We start from the raw sequence: 20066 nt of genomic DNA, 5'->3' as shown, positions 1-20066 counted from the left end.
GGGAGTGTGCAGCGGGACCTGGGTGTCCTTGTGCACCAGTCACTGAAGGTAAGCATGCAGGCAGTAAAAAGGCAAATGGTATGTTGGCCTTCATTGCGAGAGGTTTCGAGTACAGGAGCGATGTGATGTGTTGTGGCAACCATACAGGGCCTTGGTGAGGCCACACCTAGAATATTGTATGCAGTTTTGGTCTCCTTTTCTGAGGAAGGATGTACTTGCTCTCGAGGGAGTGCAGCGAAGGTTTACCAGACTGATTCCGGGGATGGGGGGGGCTGATGTACGAGGAGAGATCGATTAGGTTAGGATTTTTTCGCTGGAGTTCAGACGAATGAGGGGGGATCTCAGAGACTTATAAAATTCTAACAGGTCTAGACAGGGTAGATGCAGGGAGGATATTCCCAATGGTGGGGGAATCCAGAACCAGGGGTCTGAGGATTCAGGGTAGACCATTTAGGACGGAGATGAGGAGACATTTCTTCACCCAAAGAGGCTGTGGAGTTAATTACCACAGGAAGTAGTTGATGCTAAAATATTGAATGTATTCAAGAGGCGGCTGGATGACTCGGGGCAAATGGGATCAAAGGGTATGGTGAAAAAGCAGGATTAGGCTACTGAGTTGGATGATCAGCCATGATCGTAATGAATGGCGGAGCAGGCTCGAAGGCCTCCTCTTCTATGTTTCTATCCTAGTTGTTCTCAAATAGGGGCCCACAGAGTGTCTCCAGGGGTCTGTAGGATAATGTGAAACTATTTACACCACGGGTGGGTGACATGGGCAATTGCTGCGTTTAAGAATATGAAGTGACTTGTTGCAGAAGGAGGGTTTGGTATAAGCTGGCAGCGGCTGCCACGTGCAGCACAGATCAGACTATCTCAGCAGGGAGGGAAATGGAGCAAAGCTGAGACGGGCTTGAGGATTGTAGAGCTGCAATAAACAAGGTCGGTGGCGAGTTCAGTCTTGTTCAAGAGAGGGGAATTTAAAAAAATTATTACATAGTTAAAATGCAAAGAAAGGCACTGCCAAGCTTGAAAAGATAAAACACAGGACTTCACTGTAAGGGGAGATAGTTTACGAGCCTCACTGTCAAACATTACATCAAGTATAGACAGAGACGGCAGTGAGTAGGTATCCTCACCTCACCGACAAGTAAACACACATTACACTCATTAAAGTATTTTGAAAACACTCTTTAGGTGCAGCACTTCCATATTAGGAGCATTATATAATATTATAACTTACTTTTGGCAGGGGGAGGGGGAATTTGTGAATAATATTCCACCTGAAAAGGCATCACTCAACCAAAATAATCTGGAGAACCAATCTATCCTAACGATTGATCCCACCTAGGGTTTGCAACTAGTTGACTTAGGCAGCGTGGTCACACTCAGGGACCTCTTAAGATGCACTTCACTCAGACATGGAAATATGGCCGAAAATGCAAGTAAAATCCACAAGCTCCCGATTTGCCCAGGCCTTCTAATATTTTTCAGAATACTGCACTGATGACTTCTGCTCCAAAATTAGCTACAACCCTGGGCAAACTGCTCCACCACAGCTACGACATTTGCATCTAGCCACCAACGTGTAAGATTGTCCAGGTAGGTCTTGCTCACTGAAAGCACGATCAAACCAATCCGGCCAATCAGTGTCCTATAAATTTACTCCCGATCATCAGTAAAGTGATAGAAAGTGTCAGTGACAGTGCTACCAAACAGTGCTTACTCAGCTGAGTTTGGGTTCTGCTGAGGCCACTTGGCTCCAGGCCTCACTACAGCCTTGATTCAAACAGACAAAAGAGGTGAATTCCAGAGGTAAGTTCAGACAACTGTGACACTAAGGAGCCCCAGCAAGATTGACATCAAAGGAACATGCTGTGGTTTTTGAAGGTCAATTATCTTAGCCTCCATCTCAGGCCCAACAATCTTCATCAATGATCTTCCCTCTATCATAAGATCAGAAGCGGGGATGTTTTCTAAGCCTCCTCCTTCAAAAACCATCTGGGTTGCTCAGTGAAAAGAATGGGATCATTTTAGATCCAGGATTGTGCTATTGCTGCAGTCTACAGGAAGTGTCCAAGCCGGTGTCTACAAATTGGACAGGAGAAAAACAGACCCCTTTTTAACTGGGTAAGGTGCCAGGTGTGAGCTCAGCTTCCCTCATACCCAACGGGAAGGGAAGGGGCAAGACTTCAGCCTCACTTTCTTGGGAAAAGAAACCCTCGGTTTCAGTGAAAACAAGGCTGTTTCACAGAAGTAGGTTGAGGAATAGTTCCACCGTTGCAACCTAAAGTAACTTTTTACAAGGGATTTTTGTCAAAGTAGCTAATTCTTTCATTTAAGTCTTTGATCCCTATGAGACATGGTCTGGCCAGGCTCCAGTTTGGTTCCATGATGGGATCCTCAGTCTTTCATTATTATGTTCTCTTGTGAGATTGCCAGTAAAAACGTACTCAAGCCCTGCAGTCAATCTCGAGGTCACAGCACTTCAACTCACTTTCAAAGTGCTGGCACTCATGTATCACGGGCTCTTATTTATAGGGGAGATTCTTACAACTCAGATCCGTGGAGGCAGGATCTGGAGGACAATAGGAAATGTTGACGTTGGGTTGGCAGCTTGGTACGATCCCACCTGGGTAAACTTGGCAGGATCAGGTGGTGAGGAATGGCAGCAGTGAGTAACAAATAATTAGCAAGTATGAGAATAATTAGGGGCACTGGGAGGAATCTGCCAGGAACAGCCTATAGCTGATGCCAGCCGCTTAGTGAAGGTGGTCTGCTGAAGGTAGGTTGGGTGGCCATCAGAGTCCGAGGCTCTGCGCTTCAATGACTGCACCTCAGCAGGAAAGGCCCCACATCCACAACCCAAACAACTTCAATGGAAGGGCCCCCGTGCTCCCAGGGCCTCATCAGATCGAGTTCATGCCTTGATGTTGAGGCGTCCCCGTGCTCTCCTTTGTCTGAACAGCACCGACTTATCCAAGTGGGGCCTGTGGTCTCCTAAAGCTGCAGGTTCGCTGACTGGGAGGCAACCTCACAAAGCTGCCTACCATCCTTAACTGACAGCGTTTCCAGAGGTGGTTTCTTAATTGGTTGCCTCCAGAAAGACCTCGCAGGTGGGTGGGATTCAGACCACCAGGACAGGATTACATTTGTCCCGAATGAAAGAATATTTTTAAAGGTGGCAAAATTCTCACGCAATTATTCTTATTGCACTGCTGTTCACACACTCATATGGGTGCTCCCAATCATGGGTACATTCAATCATCACACAGCTCACACATGTGTTTTTATACATGAACTGGATTTGGACTATTGCGTGTGTAGGCTGCTCCATTCCACATCCTGAAACTTTTGTCAGCTCCTCACTTTATTATTAAGGTGTGGCCGTCATTGGCAAGGCCAACTTCTATTGCTTGCTGCCCTTGAATGGAGTTTCACTGGCAAACCACATTAACTACTTGGCTCATATTACTGGAGGTGGGTGGCTGCAATCCTGGATTTGGCTCAAGCAGGTCTCTGTCAGAGCCAGAACCAGGTCATTGAAGAGCGATATTTGCAAATATTTTCGTGACAGCAAAATAAAAACTCCTGCTGTTAGTTTAAGTAGCAACAATGTACAAGTGTCACGCAGTCATGAAACAAAAACTACCCCTTCAACTATGAGTAATCTTCTTTTAACAGGGAGGAGAAACCAAACCGCTAAGACTCTGCTTTAGTTGCTTCCTTCGGGTTTCAGTGCCACTGATACAGCATAAGAACTAGGAGCAGGAGTAGGCCATCTGGCCCCTTGAGCCTGCTCCGCCATTCAATAAGATCATGGCTGATCTTTTCGTGGACTCAGCTCCACTTACCTGCCCGTTCACCATAGCCCTTAATTCCTTTACTATTTCAAAAAGTACCTATTCCTTGTCTTAAAAACATTCAATGAGGTAGCCTCAATGCTTCACTGGGCAGGGAACTCCACAGATTCACAACACTTTGTGTGAAGAAGTTTCTCCTCAACTCAGTCCTAAATCTGCTCCCCTTATTTTGAGGCCATGCCCACTAGTTCTAGTTTCATCTGCCAGTGGAAACAACTTCCCTGCTTCTAGCTTATCTATTCCCTTTATAATCTTGTATGTTTCTATAAGATCTCCCCGCATTCTTCTGAATTCCAATGAGTATAGCCCCAGTCTACTCAGTCTCTCCTCATAAGCCAACCCTCTCAACTCTGGAATTAAACTAGTGAATTTCCTCTGCACCCCCTCCAGTGCCAGTATATCCTTTCTCAAGTAAGGAGACCAAAACTGTACACAGTACTCCAGGTGTGGCCTCACCAGCACCTTATACAGCTGCAACATAACCTCCCTGTTTTTAAACTCCATCCCTCTAGCAATGAAGGACAAAATTCAATTTGTCTTCTTAATTACCTGCTGTACCTGCAAACCAACTCCTTGTGATTCTTGCACAAGGAAACCCAGCTCCCTCTGCACAGCAGCATGCTGCAATTTTTTACCATTTAAATAATGCTCCATTTTACTGTTATTCCTACCAAAATGGATGACCTCACATTTACCAACATTGTACTCCATCTGCCAGACCCTCGCCCACTCAGACTATCTATATCCCTTTGCAGACTTTCAGCGTCCGCTGCACACTTTGCTCTGCCACTCATCTTAGTGTCATCTGCGAATTTTGACACCATCTTCCATGGTTGTGAAAGAAGCCCAGACAGAACACATTGGGAATTCCACAGGTTCACAATCCTGTGTGTGAAGAAGTTCCTCCTCAACTCAGTCCTAAATCTGCTCCCCCTTATTTTGAAGCCATGCCCCCTAGTTCTAGTTTCACCCGCCAGTGGAAACAACTTCCCTGCTTCTATCTTATTTATTCCCTTCATAATCTTGTATGTTTCAATAAAATCTTCCCTCATTCTTCTGAATTTTTCAAATCCAAAAAGCAGCATCTGGCTGATGCAAAAACCTAGGCTGGCATCTTTTAACTTGATGCTGTAATGTAGATTGAGCAGTTGTTACACTGAATGGAGCTCCTGTTAATAAAACTCGGAAGCAGCATTGGTATTACATGATGCTGAGATCGGCCTGGTGATGTATCCTGTGAGTTGCAGTAAGAACTGCAAAATCCTCACCTCTAGAAAGAAAAGCAACCAAGGGAACAGTTAAGGAATAGAAAAGTTGATCACAACTGGATTTAGTTGTGGCTGGGTGAATATGAGCAATTGTTGTGTCAAAACCCCAGTAAAGTATAAGGTTGTACAACTCTGCACATCTGCCCACCAGCCCCAATGGTTCTCACCTGCCAGGTGACCAGTGGGTAAATAGCTGCTGTGGTGATGGGGTGGAGGTCCAAAGGTGGTTGCAGCCGGATGTGCATTACCTACAAGGAAAGGACAAAAATGAAAAGCTCGGTTAAATGAAGGATAAAGAAGTCAAGAAAAGATGAAAGCAACAATCCATCAATACTGTTAACAAGTCATCAGAGAATAGAGATACATAGGGTCATTTCAGTGAACACGTACATACAGTTCAAATTATTACTATATCATCAACCCAGGAGGCAGCTTTCTGTTGAAATGGAAATCCATTGAAACATATCTACTACTGTACTTCCACATGACTAATGGAGACTGTCATTTTCCAATCCACCAAGATTTCAGGACACATCTAACAGATGAGAACCCCAGTGACAGGTTTTAAATGAGATCGCTTACAAACTTTTGTAATGCATAGGACAACAGCCAGGCGATAATGAAGATCCACCACAGAAACTAAAGGGAATGCTGCAAAGTGGCAGAATGTTATTGAACATAGTGCTGGCTGGGCAGCCAACCATCTGTCTTGTGGACAGCTAGTCAAAGTTAACATGTACACCTACCACAGTACTAAAAATATCAGCACATGTACAGTAGCTGAAAGGGGTGGGGTGCTGTCCAATATGCCAGCCGCAGTGGGACGAAAGCAATACACATCAGTGATATTTTCATCTGATGGCAATCTTGTTCACACTTTTGAATTGCTATATTTTATTGATTTTCAAGAAATCCTCATCTGATATCCAGTGATCTGCATTTATGCTGTGGGTTCAACATAGTGAATACCCCTGGATACTTGCAGCTGAATGGAGGGAGTTGGGAAGCTCAGGAGAGTCAGGCTGAAACGACAGAAGGATCCAGTCAGTGCACCGGGGGTTGACTGGAGGGGTGAGAATGTACAAATGATCAGAGTGTCGAGGAGGTTACAGAGGTAGAGTTGAGGCAAGGGTATTCCGCAGAGGTGACTGTTCTCAGCTTCATAGTCAGGCAATATACTCTCAGCAGCTGCTTTACCAAGAGGAGGAATGCAAACTCGAAATATCTCCCTCTCTCAGGTTGCAATTCACCAATGCCCAGGCACTGGGAGAAATGACAAAGAGGATTGCACTGATCCATTCTCTTGGGTCCCAGGTTGCACAGACTGGGAAGCCGTCAATAGGTGAAAAAAATTCAAAATACAGACTGCTCCACTACTCAACAAAATCATGGCTGATCATCTTTTACCTCAACTTCCCCTTCCAGTAATTTCCTCACATTAGTTGTCCAAAAATCTATTTATCTCTATGTTGAATATACTCAGCAACTGAGCATCCATTGCTCTCTTGGAGACAGAATTCCAAAGTTTAAATCCTTTTTGTGAAGAAATTTTAACTCAGTTCAAAATGTTTGATCCCTTATCCGGACACTGGAACCCAATGTTCTAGATTTGCTATGATGTGGAGATGCCGGCGTTGGACTGGGGAACACAGTAAGAAGTCTCACAACACCAGGTTATTTGGTAGCAAAAGCCACTAGCCTTTGGAGCGCTGCTCTGAAAGCCACTAGCTTTCTAGCGACTAGCCACTAGCTTTCAGCCACTAGCGCTGCTCCGAAAGTTAGTGGCTTTTGCTACCAAATAAACTTGTTGGACTTTAACCTGGTGTTGTGAGACTTCTTACAAGATCTGCCAGTCAGGGGAAACATTTTCTCAATATCTATCCCTGAGGCCCTTGAGGAATGAGATATTTTTCATTTAGATCACCTGTCATTCTTCTAAACTCCCGGGAGTTCAGGTCTATATGAAATATAAACTGTTATAAAGCAGAGGTTGATTCCCCCCTCTGAGAACTAACACCGAAACACCCAAAGAGGAGTACCTCGCCCTATAATCTCTAAAACGTGTGTGAAGTGGTATGACCTGCTCTTCAGCAACTTCTACTGGTTAAATAAAAATAAATCCCTGACGCTCTCTCCAAAATCAACACGTAACAATTTATTCATCTAACAGTGAGCAAGTTAACTAAACTATTAACAAACCGAATAAATCCCTTTTATTTGGGAATAGTTAATAAAACACAATTCCCACTCATTAACAAAATAGAATTTAGTCACTCTCTAAAGTACAACCAGATTGTATCTCTTCCGGAATATTCTGGGCCTTCTCTGTTGATTCTTGTGTCTGTAACTTCTTTCTTCTTTGGTACCTTTGCGATCTAGATGGTGCTTTCTCTAAGACATAGATGAAGCTATGAGAGCCAGCGATTCTTTCTCTCTTGAGTTGAGAGCTGAGAGCTGTTAGCTCTGGCAAGTGGCAGTTGCTCTACCCTCTTTGTCCCACTGCCCCCTTCTTTTATACCCGTGATGACATATCAATGTTTGCACAATAGGATCGGTCCCAGGTTGTCAAAACCATCAGATTTAAATTTAATAGGTTTTTGGTATTGAAGTGCCTGATTCAAATTGATTGGCTAAATTCAAAAGCCTGTTATCTTGGTAATACTGCTGCTTGGCCTTTCGATGTTTCAGTTTGGGCTTCCTGAGTACTTGCATATTAAATCTCTAAGCACAGAAAAAGCACCATCTTTTAACGGGACCATGCAATGCTTCCTCCCCCCCCCCCACCTTGCCCCGAGCATTTGATAATTTTACAAACACCAAGTTCTAACGCCCTACCTCCCAATCTTCAATTACTGTCCCCAACTTCACAACAAAACAAAGAGGAAGTAAAGATTCCATATCGTCATTGACAGACCTGTGGTTGAGAAGAGGGGCCTGGCAAGGTCATGTGGATATGAGAATCCTGGGAACATTCCTGGTGCAGGTGGCCGACTAAACAGGTCTAGTTTTCCCCCTATTTCGAGTTTGTGATGGTCCAATGGCATTTGCTGCTTTAAAAGTAAAAACAAACAACTTCAACATCCTGCATTACAGCAATAGCACCAAAAGAACAATTATTCCACAATCAAGACTGAGCTGTTAAATGCAGAGATGTGGGTTGGGAAAGTCCTCAGGAGTCCTGCTGATCAGTCTCATGAATTTGGCATATTCAATATTCCTGCCAATCTCTCACCCACCCACACACCCACGTTTCACACACATGCTCACACCCCCACTCTCCTCTCGCACCCCCACACACACACACCCTCTCCCACTCACCACACACACCCACTCACCACATACACCCACTCACCACACACACACACCCACACTCCCACTCACCACACACACACTCCCACACCTCTTTGCTCTCAGGCCTCTGCTCCTCCCGCCTTATGATCTCTGCCTAACTTGTTCCACCATCCGCTCTCTTCCTGACTCCACTGTCCACTCTCTTCCTCACTCTCGCCCTGGTTTGGACATCTAAGGACTTACTTATCCGCTATTTCCAGCTTGTCCAATCAGAGATTGGCTTTTCACTACAATGGCTGCATCAGTAGCCAATGCAGGGAGAAATCAGCCTTGCCTACCACAGAACCCCTGGGTGTATCCAATGGAACCCCAGAGTTCTGCGGAACCTAGTTTGGGAAACCCTGGTTTAATATAAATGGTTACATATATTATCGAGATTTCACTACACTAACACACATATGGCAGCTTTTAATATTGACTATTTAATACATCTTCACTTACACTGATAGCTAACAAATATGTACGGGGAGTAAAGATTACAGAATTTGCCAAGGTTTGTCTTTTCAGTACCTTTAACTTTTGCTGGTGATGGTAGATTTGCCAGGCAATCTGCACATGAACTGCACACCATTTTCCAGGCTTCTGTAAGACATAAAGACACAACACACCTTAGCAGACACGTTTCAACTGGCAGTAACAAAAATATGCAAATTTATAGGCTTGCTGAAATAAAATGCAAAGCACCGCATAAAATAGCAAGCAGGAAAACCTCTAAATGGACTGCAGCCAAATATATCTGTTGTGAAGCTTGAAGCAAATATTTGACAGGTAAGCTGAAACGGCCTGAAGGCAGAAATCCTTTTCAATTATATGCAAGAGCTGCTTGTAAGTAGACAAATATACACCAGAACAAAGACACGTAATCCGGAGATAGAATGCGCTTTGCATTTAGGTTTAGATTGGCTTACTGCTCCCATATTTTGGAATGGAATGTCAAGGCAACATATATGGACGATAAAATGGTTTTGACTTTATGAAAGTGTTGCTTCTATTATGAAGAAACCATAACAATTTGCATTTCAGCTGAATTGGAAACCAGTGAGGTACATCCTCCGTATTTCACATACTGGCAGAGGTTAGGTGCTTTTTCTCATGTGGAACACAAGCAATCAAAAGTACCCTTCCTCAATCCAGGCAACAGTACAGTTGTTATGCCAAGGAGAGCTTAACTTGAAGAATCATAATCATTGTACCCATGGTGAGCAATCTTCTGCACATTCCATAGTTCATTCTGACACAGATACTCTTTCTTAATGAGAAGAAGAATCAGTTTGACTAGGAAATACAGCAGAGACCAAAACGACCCTGGCATTTCATTGCTATCCATCATAAAAGGGAGGTCCAAAATGAATATTAGGAATACTCATTGTGGTTGTCATGTAGATATCTTCTATGGCAACCTGTTCAAAGTTAACACATACATCTCTTCTTGAAGGATTTAATCTTTCCCAGGGTGGGGAGTTATTATTTTGGGATGGAATGGAGATCACTGACTTCGCGTTAGTTGTACATAATTACACAATCCATTTATCCATTCTTTGTTTTCTGATAAACTGACCCAATGTCTCATCTTCATGGTTGACATGGATTTGCACAGCAGCAGACTGTTATCCGTGCACCCATAAGGCAGAATATTAGCTCTCCTTCATAGTTGATGGCACAGAATTAAAGAATTATTATGTCCTGAGCCCAATGATATTTGGATACCATGTCTGGCATGAAGTTAAGATGAGGTCTGAGAACGTGCCTATCCCAGATAAGACAGTCAAGTTATTAGGGGATGTGGCTGAGTTATCTTGTGAATTTAGACCAAAGCTATTGATGTTATTATTTCTAGATCAACAACACTAACTAGCATAGGGAACTGGCTCAATAAATCACAGACATCTGTACAAGATTAAATACTATCCTTAAGCAGGAAACAGGCATTTTGCTCCCTGCCTCCCCATCCCAGAATATCTGGCTTACCACATATTAGTGACAGGAACATTGGCGAGGGCACATTAAGTGTTTACCCAGAAGGCAATGGATAATGTTAACCATTAGGAAAACATTCAGTGCTTAATACCATGAACAAATTCTGTTGTTACTGTGAACCAACTTTCTTCTCATCCTGACCCCGCAAATAATAAAAATAGTTGACAAGAGTATATTTTGAGAACAATGCAAGAAGTAGAGCTCAGAGGTACAACTGGACTTCCGTGACTGAATAGAAAGCAAGTCGGGAGCTGGTCAAGTTTAAGAATAAAGAAGATAATAGTGTGCGTGTTCTGGGCTTCTATCATTGATTCTCTGGCAATTAAGAAGGGAAGAGAAAACGACTTAGATCTTCAGGTAATAAAAGAGTTAGCAGGCATATTTGGAAATGCCTGGTATGTGGGACCACAAAAACGCTTGGTGCCACCAAACGCAAGATCTAGCTATCGAGTCCATCAAACCTCCTGCTTCTGGCACCAAAGGACGTTACTTGAAGAAATCTTTTTCTGGAATTCCAAAATCAAAGATCAGAATATTTCCAGGACAGCTTTGAACCTGGCTTCTATGAAACTGAAGCCCTGGGGAAAGATTCAGCTCCACTCGTGCTAGAATCTCAACTCATACTTTTACCCGAGATATACTTACGCCCATTGGTTTTTGAGGTAGATTTACCCTTTTGTGTGGGAGCTGGAAGAAAACAGTAAACACAAATGAAACACTGAACTCTTCATGGAGGAAACCATGTCAAAAATAGATGTCTTGATTTCTTAAACAAAGTGATCCATAAGTTTTTCCCTTGGCCTTCCATGGCAGACTGCAAAGAAGTGTTCAGTGAGAAGATAGAAAGCCTTGCCGGAGCACATACAGATTTTTGAAGCCAGAACTTTGCGATAATTCCATTATTTGCCATCTTAAGTTGACAGAAAGCGAAGAAACTTCAACAAGTTTCAAAGAAAAGTTGCATTCATAATGAATGTGTCACTACAGGAATCAACCATTTTGATGTGTGGATGACCACAACACAACTTTCAACTGATTCTAACAAGCAAGCAAGATCTGAAAATGGGGTCCTTTATTGACCACAGAAAGGAGAAAGGACAGGTTCACTAAAAGCTGCATATAATTTTACTGGATGGACCTATGCCACAAGCCAGATGGTAGAGAATCACAAATATAAGCAATGTGAACATTCGATAATAATTTTAAATATAAATTCACTTTCCATGTTTATTCACTTAAGTGTTCTAGGGAGGGGAGTCACCACTAAGTTAACGTCCCAAAGTATTCAATTAAGTTTCCAAAATAAAATGCATGCAAATGCATACATCATTATAACTGCACAACCCACAGGAGCAAACATAGTCATTTGACTACAGAAATCTTTAATTTTATGGGAATATTTACAACTGTTTCAAAGAACAGCAGTGTCCTTTTGCTTTACAATGCTCAGAAATGAGTACATTTGCCACTTCCTAATGCTGGCTTTAGAAGAATAAAGGATGATTTCCATACTTCAGAATTTCTCCTAAACTCATGTCTGGCCAATTAGAACTATAAAAGACTGGATTCAACAATGCAAGCCATCTTCAGATTAAAACCAATTAAAAACGCCTCCTCCTTTCAAAATGAAGTTACCCTTTTCCTTTAAAATTTTCCAACAGCACCTACAATTTCCCCAAGGCGACAGCAAATTAGACACTCCCAAAGCGAAAGAAAATGTGTTAAAAATTATGCCCAAAATATCCAAATGAAGCACAGCCCAAGGCAAACTTGTGCAACCCTTACACGCAAATGGATCCAAAGAGTAAGTCTTCGCACCCTGCTTTTTCAGGACCACAAGGTTGAAATGGCAAATCAGGTGCATGAACATTCTAGCATGTCAAAGCGAAAATATATAATGCATATGGAGCACAAGAACCAAGTATTTCAATGAGAACTGCCAAAAAAAAACTAATTGGCAGCAGGCAGCGTGAGCAGCCCACTTGAAATTTAGACCCAATGTTTTAAACAGGTATTAAAAATTAGTTATAATAATGCAGGAAAATAACCTGTGACTTGCAGTACACATACTTCCATAGATCCCATTATAAACATGATGTTTTCGAATAAAAAACACACAACTTAATAATGTACGAAATGGTTTTACAAAATGATTAACCATTAAAGAAGTAGATCTCACTTACTCTTATTGACTGTCTGTAGGGGTCTGACAACTGCTAGAAAAGATGAGACAGAAAGGTTGTACAATTATATTGATAGAAGCAAAATATTAATGGGAACTGACAATATAAAAACCATCTTGGATAAACTAATAAGACTGCTGTCAGGGTCTAATACATTAAACTCACCCAAACGTAATCAGTCAGTGCCAATTTCAAAGAATTCTTGGGAAAGATGGAATTCATTTTTTTTAAAAACATCAGATACAAATCAAACACTCATGTCACCAATAGTAAAAGGGTAAATTATTCTTTGTAAAAGCATTTACAGATAGCAAAATAATGCAAACATTTTCTCAAAGAGGCTAAACTAATACACAGCACATTATCTGTGTTCACTGTGTCACTGTCAATACTCCTCATCAGCCGAAATACATCGAGGATTGCTGCTGTACATTACTGTGCACCCTATTTATATTAGTGACTTTTTGAAATGTGAACAAATGTTGTGCTCAAAATGTTTTTATCATCGGTCTCTGTATCTCATTCATTTAATCACCTTCATTCATTTCATGCTAGCTTCTCTCCATGGAATTTGAACTAAATTTCACCTTTCATTTTGTTCTAAGTTGGTATAGTTTGTTCCAGATATATACCGGTTTTCTGCAAGAAGGCACTTCAGTTACAGTACGGAGCTGATTGAGAACCCAACAATGATAAATACCAGAAAATGATTTTAGTGTTAGGAACCACAAATAGCTTCCTTAACTCACGAGATGGAGCAAGTTCTATCTGCACTTCTATGGTTGCTTGACTTATTTTAATGGAAAAAGGAACACCTCCAACAATCAGCACTAACAAAGCAGTGATACCGATTGTTCCTATCAGAATCCATCAAAATAAGAACATTTTTTCAGTCAACATATCCCAGAATAATAATTGCATTTAATTAACATAAAATGCACAACACTTCCACTGGTTTTCCCAGTGTAGTGAAATTGAATCTTAATGCCACCCTTTTTTGCCTAAAAGGTGACATCCATATCAGCATTCATTCATTCACGGGATGTGGGCAGCATTTATTGCCCATCCCTAACTGCTCTGTGCATTGCTGTGGATCTGGAGTGACAGGTAGGCCAGATCAGGTAAAGATGGCAGATTTCCTTCTCTAAAGAACCAGTGAACCAGATGGATTTTTTGCGACAATTGACAGTGGTTTCATGGTCATCATTAAGACTTTTAATTCCAGATTTTTAAATTGAATTCAAACTTCAACATCTGCCACAGTGGGATTTGAACCCAGGTGCTCAGATTTTACACTGGGTCTCTGGATTACTAGCCCAGTGACTATATCACTACACCACCGTCTCCCTCATGACAACTAATTTCCAAAGTACTTAATTGACTGTAAAGAGCTTGGGGTGAGCTGAGCTTGTGAAAGTCACTATAAATGCAAACTCTTTCCTTTCATGTTCCTTTCAGATTATCAGTGTCTCACTGGCCTTGAATGCTTACTCAGTTTGGATTATATTAGTGAAACTCAAAAACCATTTATATAATTTTGTAGGCATTCATCTTCAAATCCAGATATGGGTTAATATTGGATAAGCCCAAACAAACGTCCTGGAATGTAGTAAAAGCAAATTACTGCGGATGCTGGAATCTGAAACCAAAAGAAAAAATGCTGGAAAATGCTTTGACAAAAGATCATCTAGACTCGAAACGTCAGCTCTTTTCTCTCCTTACAGATGCTGCCAGACCTGTTGAGATTTTCCAGCATTTTCTCTCCTGGAATGCAGTATCTCACTCAATGTACATCTACCTGCTCACACTTCATTGTTAACTAGTAATATGGACTCAAACATGATGTAGCCAATGCTATGAGCAGGGCAGAATCAGGAGTTTTAAGGATAAAGTTATATAAAGGGCTGGTTAACAAAAGTTTAATAGATTTGATGAGATTTCTGGTTTTGAACTCACTGGTTGTTTCTGGCTGCATGATCTTCTCAATGTTCTGAAGCAGCTTATTTAAAATAGGAAATGGGATGATAGGTAAAACAAGCTTAGGAAACACTTTTTAAAACTGAGCTTGGAATAGTAGTGAGAAGCTCAAAGAATCTCTAAATAGGCTCTTCATAAACAATCAAGAACAAAGTTGGAGAGGAAGTCAGAGGTGTACTTGGTGGTATAATAAACTCTGTGTAGTTCAATTGTATCATTGTGAAAATTTAACATGTATGTAATGCAATGCTGGCTGAAAGACTTCAGGGTTGAAAGTGATTAGTTCATTTACCCTGGGGTCCTTCTGGAGTAGCGTGTGAGGAACTGCTCCTTGCCTGCTTGCTACATCAATTGGATTGGAAGTCTGGGGAAAGACAACACCACATTTTTATCGTTAATAACAACTGCTCCATTCTACTGAAATTATTACAGTGCAATGAAAAGGTCACAAACTCAACGGAAAGCCACCGGGCCCAAAACATTTCTGAATTTATGAAAAATTTATATTTTAAAGTAAAGAATGCTTTCTGGAGCCATTATTTGTAACTCAAATTCAAATCGGAGATGATTACGTGAACTGCAAAAATATATTTCAGGAGATATCTGTGCACCTGCATCTGAGATTCTGAATTTTGGCTGTACGCTGATCAGTCACTTCTCCACCCTGGGCGGTGATGATGGTGCATGGAAAGGAGTTCGCAACCTTCTCCCTCCTGGTCACAGAATGGCTCAGATGGAGGAGAAATTCCTTCAAAATGGGACAACCCTTCTTTACCATTCCCTGGTTTTAATGGGCCAGACTTTGCTGTGGTAATTACAGCAAAACTATCACTGTTACTACTCAATTTAAACTGACAGCAACATCTAGAGTCTGAACATGTGCAGAAGAAGACGGAAATCCAGAAGTTGCTGTCATTTTGTGCCCGTCAGGGTCTGCTGCTGTGGTTCCTCCAGACTGCAATCCCCAAACAGTGAACCTCCAAAGATTTCCACTTTTATGCCATTAATCCTGCTCTAAATACCCTTGAAAAAGTTAAACCTTGCTGAAAGAGGACAAAATGGTGTGCTAACTTGATAATTACTACCAAACATCCCCAGTGGTCCAATAGCTAATTTGATATTTGTGGAATGTCAAATTTCTCCATTGTGGTAAAAAAATCCATATATTTTGAAAGAAATGTATTTTTTAGTTTTTAAAAAAGTTTATCTTTATTTCATCTTCTATGTTAATCCAATCATAATTTATTCTGCAGTCTTAAAATTTAAATCAAAAGTGAAGGATACTAAGTGTTTTTAACTTTTTGGTTTGCTGTGTTTGAATACTTCAATGTGTCTGGCCCCTTCCTTGGTGCTAGATTTCAACTGCTACTGGGGAAAGGGAAAACTGCACCAGAGATCACGAGATCTATGTGGGAATCTTCCTTTGAGGTCCGTGCCTTTCTTAGATACTGAGAGTACGTTCCCCTTGTGAGGGAATCTAGAACAAGGAGGCACAGTTTAAAAATAGGGGTCTCTAATATAAGACAGAGATGAGGAAGAATTTCTTCCCTGAGAGTCATTAAGTCTTTGGAATTCTGTTCCACAAAGAGCAGTGGAGGCTGTTTATTGACTATATTCAAGGCTGAGTGAGACAGATTTTTGATGGATAATGAAGGCATAGATTTATGGGTGGGTTGTTGGTGGGTGGCACAGACAGCCAAGTAGATTTGAGGCTGCAATCAGATTTATTAAATGGCAGGTGAGACTTCATAGAACAAATGGCCTAATCCTGTTGTTATTGCTTAGATTCAACCATAATATTCAGGCTATTGATTTCAATCGTACATGAAAAAAAACACTACAGTGTCGAGGCTGTTGACATTGCCAGTATTTATAAAATTTGAATATTCATGATGAAATTGTAAAGACTGGACTAACAGCTATAAATGCCATTTCAATTAATGTTTTTAAAGACTTAAGATTGCTAAAGGTGTGTACAAAATATTAATTTATAATTTGTCAAGGTTGCACTTTTCCATACATTCACACTCATGCGTGCCTGATGCTGAGTTTAACAGAAACTGTGTTAACAGAAACCACAACATTTCAACAGTGACAAACCTCAGAAGTACTTCATTAGCTGTGAAGTGCTTCGGGATGTCCTGAGGTTGTTAAAGGCATGATATAAATTTAAGCCATTCTTGATTTCCTTCATCAGTATGTGTATAATATTCAAGTTATGAAAATTATTGGCTTTTATTTAGGGGTTTGAACTGTTGTTGCGGAACTGGTTTCAGGATGTTCACAGCACCATTCTGAAGGACATTCTCTGCAGTTTGAGGCATGAAGGACCTTTAGGTCTACAGGAGTCGATTACTTTTTTTTGACAAATTGAGCTCAACATTCAATCAGCTGTTTTGTGTAGCTTCAGGCATGAAACAACAATGAAATATTTTAAGAAGTCAGCATTCTTTATAAATTCTCCACGTGGAATTGGCCTCCAAAGTCAGGGATTGTGGGTTTGTGTCCCATCTGGGGTGAAACATTTTCACATTCTAAATTGCTGCTTTTTGGGTGGCACAGTGGTTAGCATTGCTGCCTCACAGTGCCAGGGACCTGGGTTCGATTCCCAGCTTGGGTCACTGTCGGTGTGGAGTTTGCATGTTCTCCCCGTGTCTGCGTGGGTTTCCTCCGGGTGCTCCAGTTTCCTCCCACACTCCAAAGATGTGCGGGTTAGGTGCATTGGCCGTGCTAAATTGCCCCTTAGTGTTCCGGGATTAGTGGGTAAATATGTAGGGTTACGGGGATAGTGCCCAGGTGGGATTGTTGTCAGTGAAGACTCGATGGGCCGTACGGCCTCCTTCTGCACTATGGGAATCACAAATTCAGTTCTAAGTTCGGAATTTCCCTGCAAGTTACATTTCGGCGCATGTATAGAGCTACTTTTCCTTGAATGACATTTACCGTTGCACTGAGATTTGAAATGAAAGAAACCAGGAACCTTCACAAAAACTAAAATAATAAAATGTCACACCCAATAAAAATATTTCTATGGCAGTTTTTTTAGAATCTATCCAGAAAGCATTGATGAGCTGAAGAATTACTTTGTATGCTATGATGCCATTTAAGTGCTTGATTGAGTTACTGCCTTGCTTTCCACATTTAAGTATTTACTATTCCTTAAGTACCTACTATTAAATAAACTTAAAAAAGACAGCTCATGCTGCAGACTGCCAAGTGCTTCCTGCACTTGGAGGTTTAAAATTTACTGTTACCTAAAATTATATACACACAAAATTGAAAGAAAGCATTTTAAAACAGTTTCATAATTGATTATATGTTGTTGAAAATGTTAGTTTCATTACGTTCTCTTTCCTGTGACCTTGAGTTAAGGATACTACATGCCTGTCCATGAAATTGCCATTTGCCTACACTACGACAGTCAGATAATGAATAACCTGTTATGCCTCTAACTGGCTCCCAGCTCAGCAAAGTGGAGTGCGAAGACAGTGAAATTGACTGAGGTAATCTGTCTCTCCCTACCTCAGTGACAGACGCTTCAGACTGAAAAATGGAGGAGCACTCAGCAGCAGCGACCCAGGCAAACTTAATAACCCTGACTGATCATGGCAGCCCAGTGAAAGGCATTGTGCTCAGTCAGCACGAGCACATGCAAGTCAGGCCTTTAGGGCAAAAAAATCATCTGCTCTACAGAACAGGGTAATTTGCTCGTTTGAAATGGTTCCTACCATTACAATGCATCAGCCACAGGATTTTTGACTCCAAAGATGGGTCAAGTATTATTAACCTTCTGCAGTTTACCCTCAGGGCCTCCTCTTCTACTGAAGTTGGCATGTAAATTATGTGGAAATTTGCAGATCAAACCAGTCTCTGTTTGACAGACACATTTTTTCCTCGAGTTTTATGCCTGAAAAATGCTGTACTTATGGATCCTTAGTATAATCATAGGGTAACCACATCAATCACAGTGCGTTTACAGTAACCCTTTATTAGCAAAGGTTATGCAGAAAGCACATAGCAAATCTCAGCTTCAGATAAACTGTCTGATAATTACAAATTTACAATCACTGCTACTTTCTTTTAATACTATTGGTATTCCTACTACTTTCTTTTAATACTATTTTAATACTATTCTCTATGAACGGTTTGTTTTGTCTGTATAGCGCGCAAGAAACAATCCTTCCCATTGCATGCTAATACGTGACAATAATAAATCAAATCAAAATGGACATTTAGGGCACAGTTGCATCAGTCAGCTGACAAATCTTGCACACTCGATGATAATTTAGTTTACCAAGACAGAAAACGCGGAAGGGGTGAGAAAGAAAGTGAACCAGCTGTGCCTGTCACCTTTTCTGCCACTGTACAAGTCATTTTTAGCATTTTTAAACTGATTTACATACCTTAGGCTGAAATGCTCCCTGAAGTGACCCAAAGGGACCTGAATGTGGAATCATGGATGGCATGCCTGGCATTGCTGGACCGTACGGTGGGAAGAACTATAATTAACAAGAAATGAAGAGTTAGCTTCAGATTGAGAATTAGTCACATAACGCACATCCCACGTACAAACTCAGGACCAACTATGCAATGATGCAGTTCAGCTACTCAAGAACAAATGTACCTCAATTGTTTACACCTGATTGTTGTATCTTTGCCACCATTTAAAAATGGTACTATCTTGTTCACAACAGGCATTTTACCAGATACAGGATATGGTGAAGTGTCTAACTGTGTGCAATATATACCTAAAGGATGCAACATTAAAATAATTTTACAGTATGGAAGACTAAGTCTTTCTCCTGAAGCACTTCACTGAAGACTGGAAAAAGGCCTGGTATAACACCTATTTGTTTTCTATCCCATGAACCCTCAATTTCTGTCCGAGGAGATTAAATGACTGTTATGTATCATGTCTGCATGAGGTAACTGTCCCAAAAACACCAAACAATAAAGCTTCATCTTCAGTGAAGCCAAATAAAATGAAATATCTTTAAACAGAATTGTAATTCAGCAATGTAATTTTTATTTGTAGGCAGCTGCATTCTTATTGTTTCTGTACCTGTAATCTAAACAAGGAAACAGCCATCTATTTCTGCATTCTATGGGGAAAATGCTTTAAACCTGTAACATTTTTCAAACTGCACCAGAGCTGCTACCATGAATGTGGAGATGCTTGATCTGCATGCGCGAGATAATGCCTCTGTGATCAAACAAGCACATTCTAGATGCTCAATGACATAAAACTTTGGTTTTAGCAGCTCAAAGGGCGGGACTGTCCAAAGCACATTCTGCCTTCAATTTGCAGTTCAAAATCACCTAACCTATATTTGGTCTGTCTCTATTAGAAATGCAAATTGAGGCTAATTTGATGAACTGCAGATGCATTGGAAACCACAAGAGTAGAAACACCAAATTTAACACATGAAATGACGCTTAATCAAAATAGC

General features: G+C 41.1%; 1 protein-coding gene across 12 annotated transcripts in view; it reads right to left on the bottom strand.

The window, feature by feature from the left end:
- The window catches only part of fbrsl1 (fibrosin-like 1), an 856957-nt gene that overhangs the window by 9314 nt on the left and 827577 nt on the right, over positions 1 to 20066 (bottom strand). For 7 of the 12 annotated variants that reach the window (XM_078227185.1, XM_078227177.1, XM_078227182.1 and 4 more), the window contains 7 exons: positions 19020 to 19115; positions 14909 to 14980; positions 12640 to 12672; positions 11102 to 11143; positions 8990 to 9061; positions 8043 to 8178; positions 5296 to 5376 (listed from right to left, as the gene is read on the bottom strand). In XM_078227185.1, coding sequence (XP_078083311.1) covers positions 5296 to 5376; positions 8043 to 8178; positions 8990 to 9061; positions 11102 to 11143; positions 12640 to 12672; positions 14909 to 14980; positions 19020 to 19115 — 532 coding nt within the window. The remainder of the gene's footprint in view (positions 1 to 5295; positions 5377 to 8042; positions 8179 to 8989; positions 9062 to 11101; positions 11144 to 12639; positions 12673 to 14908; positions 14981 to 19019; positions 19116 to 20066) is intronic. The other 5 variants (XM_078227180.1, XM_078227186.1, XM_078227181.1 and 2 more) reach the window with 3 other exon arrangements.

The sequence above is a fragment of the Mustelus asterias genome, chromosome 13, assembly GCF_964213995.1.
Source record: "Mustelus asterias chromosome 13, sMusAst1.hap1.1, whole genome shotgun sequence".
Classification (NCBI taxonomy): Eukaryota; Metazoa; Chordata; class Chondrichthyes; order Carcharhiniformes; family Triakidae; genus Mustelus; species Mustelus asterias.
The sequence above is the reverse complement of the archived record's forward strand: the minus strand, read 5'-3'. Positions and strand labels throughout refer to the sequence as shown.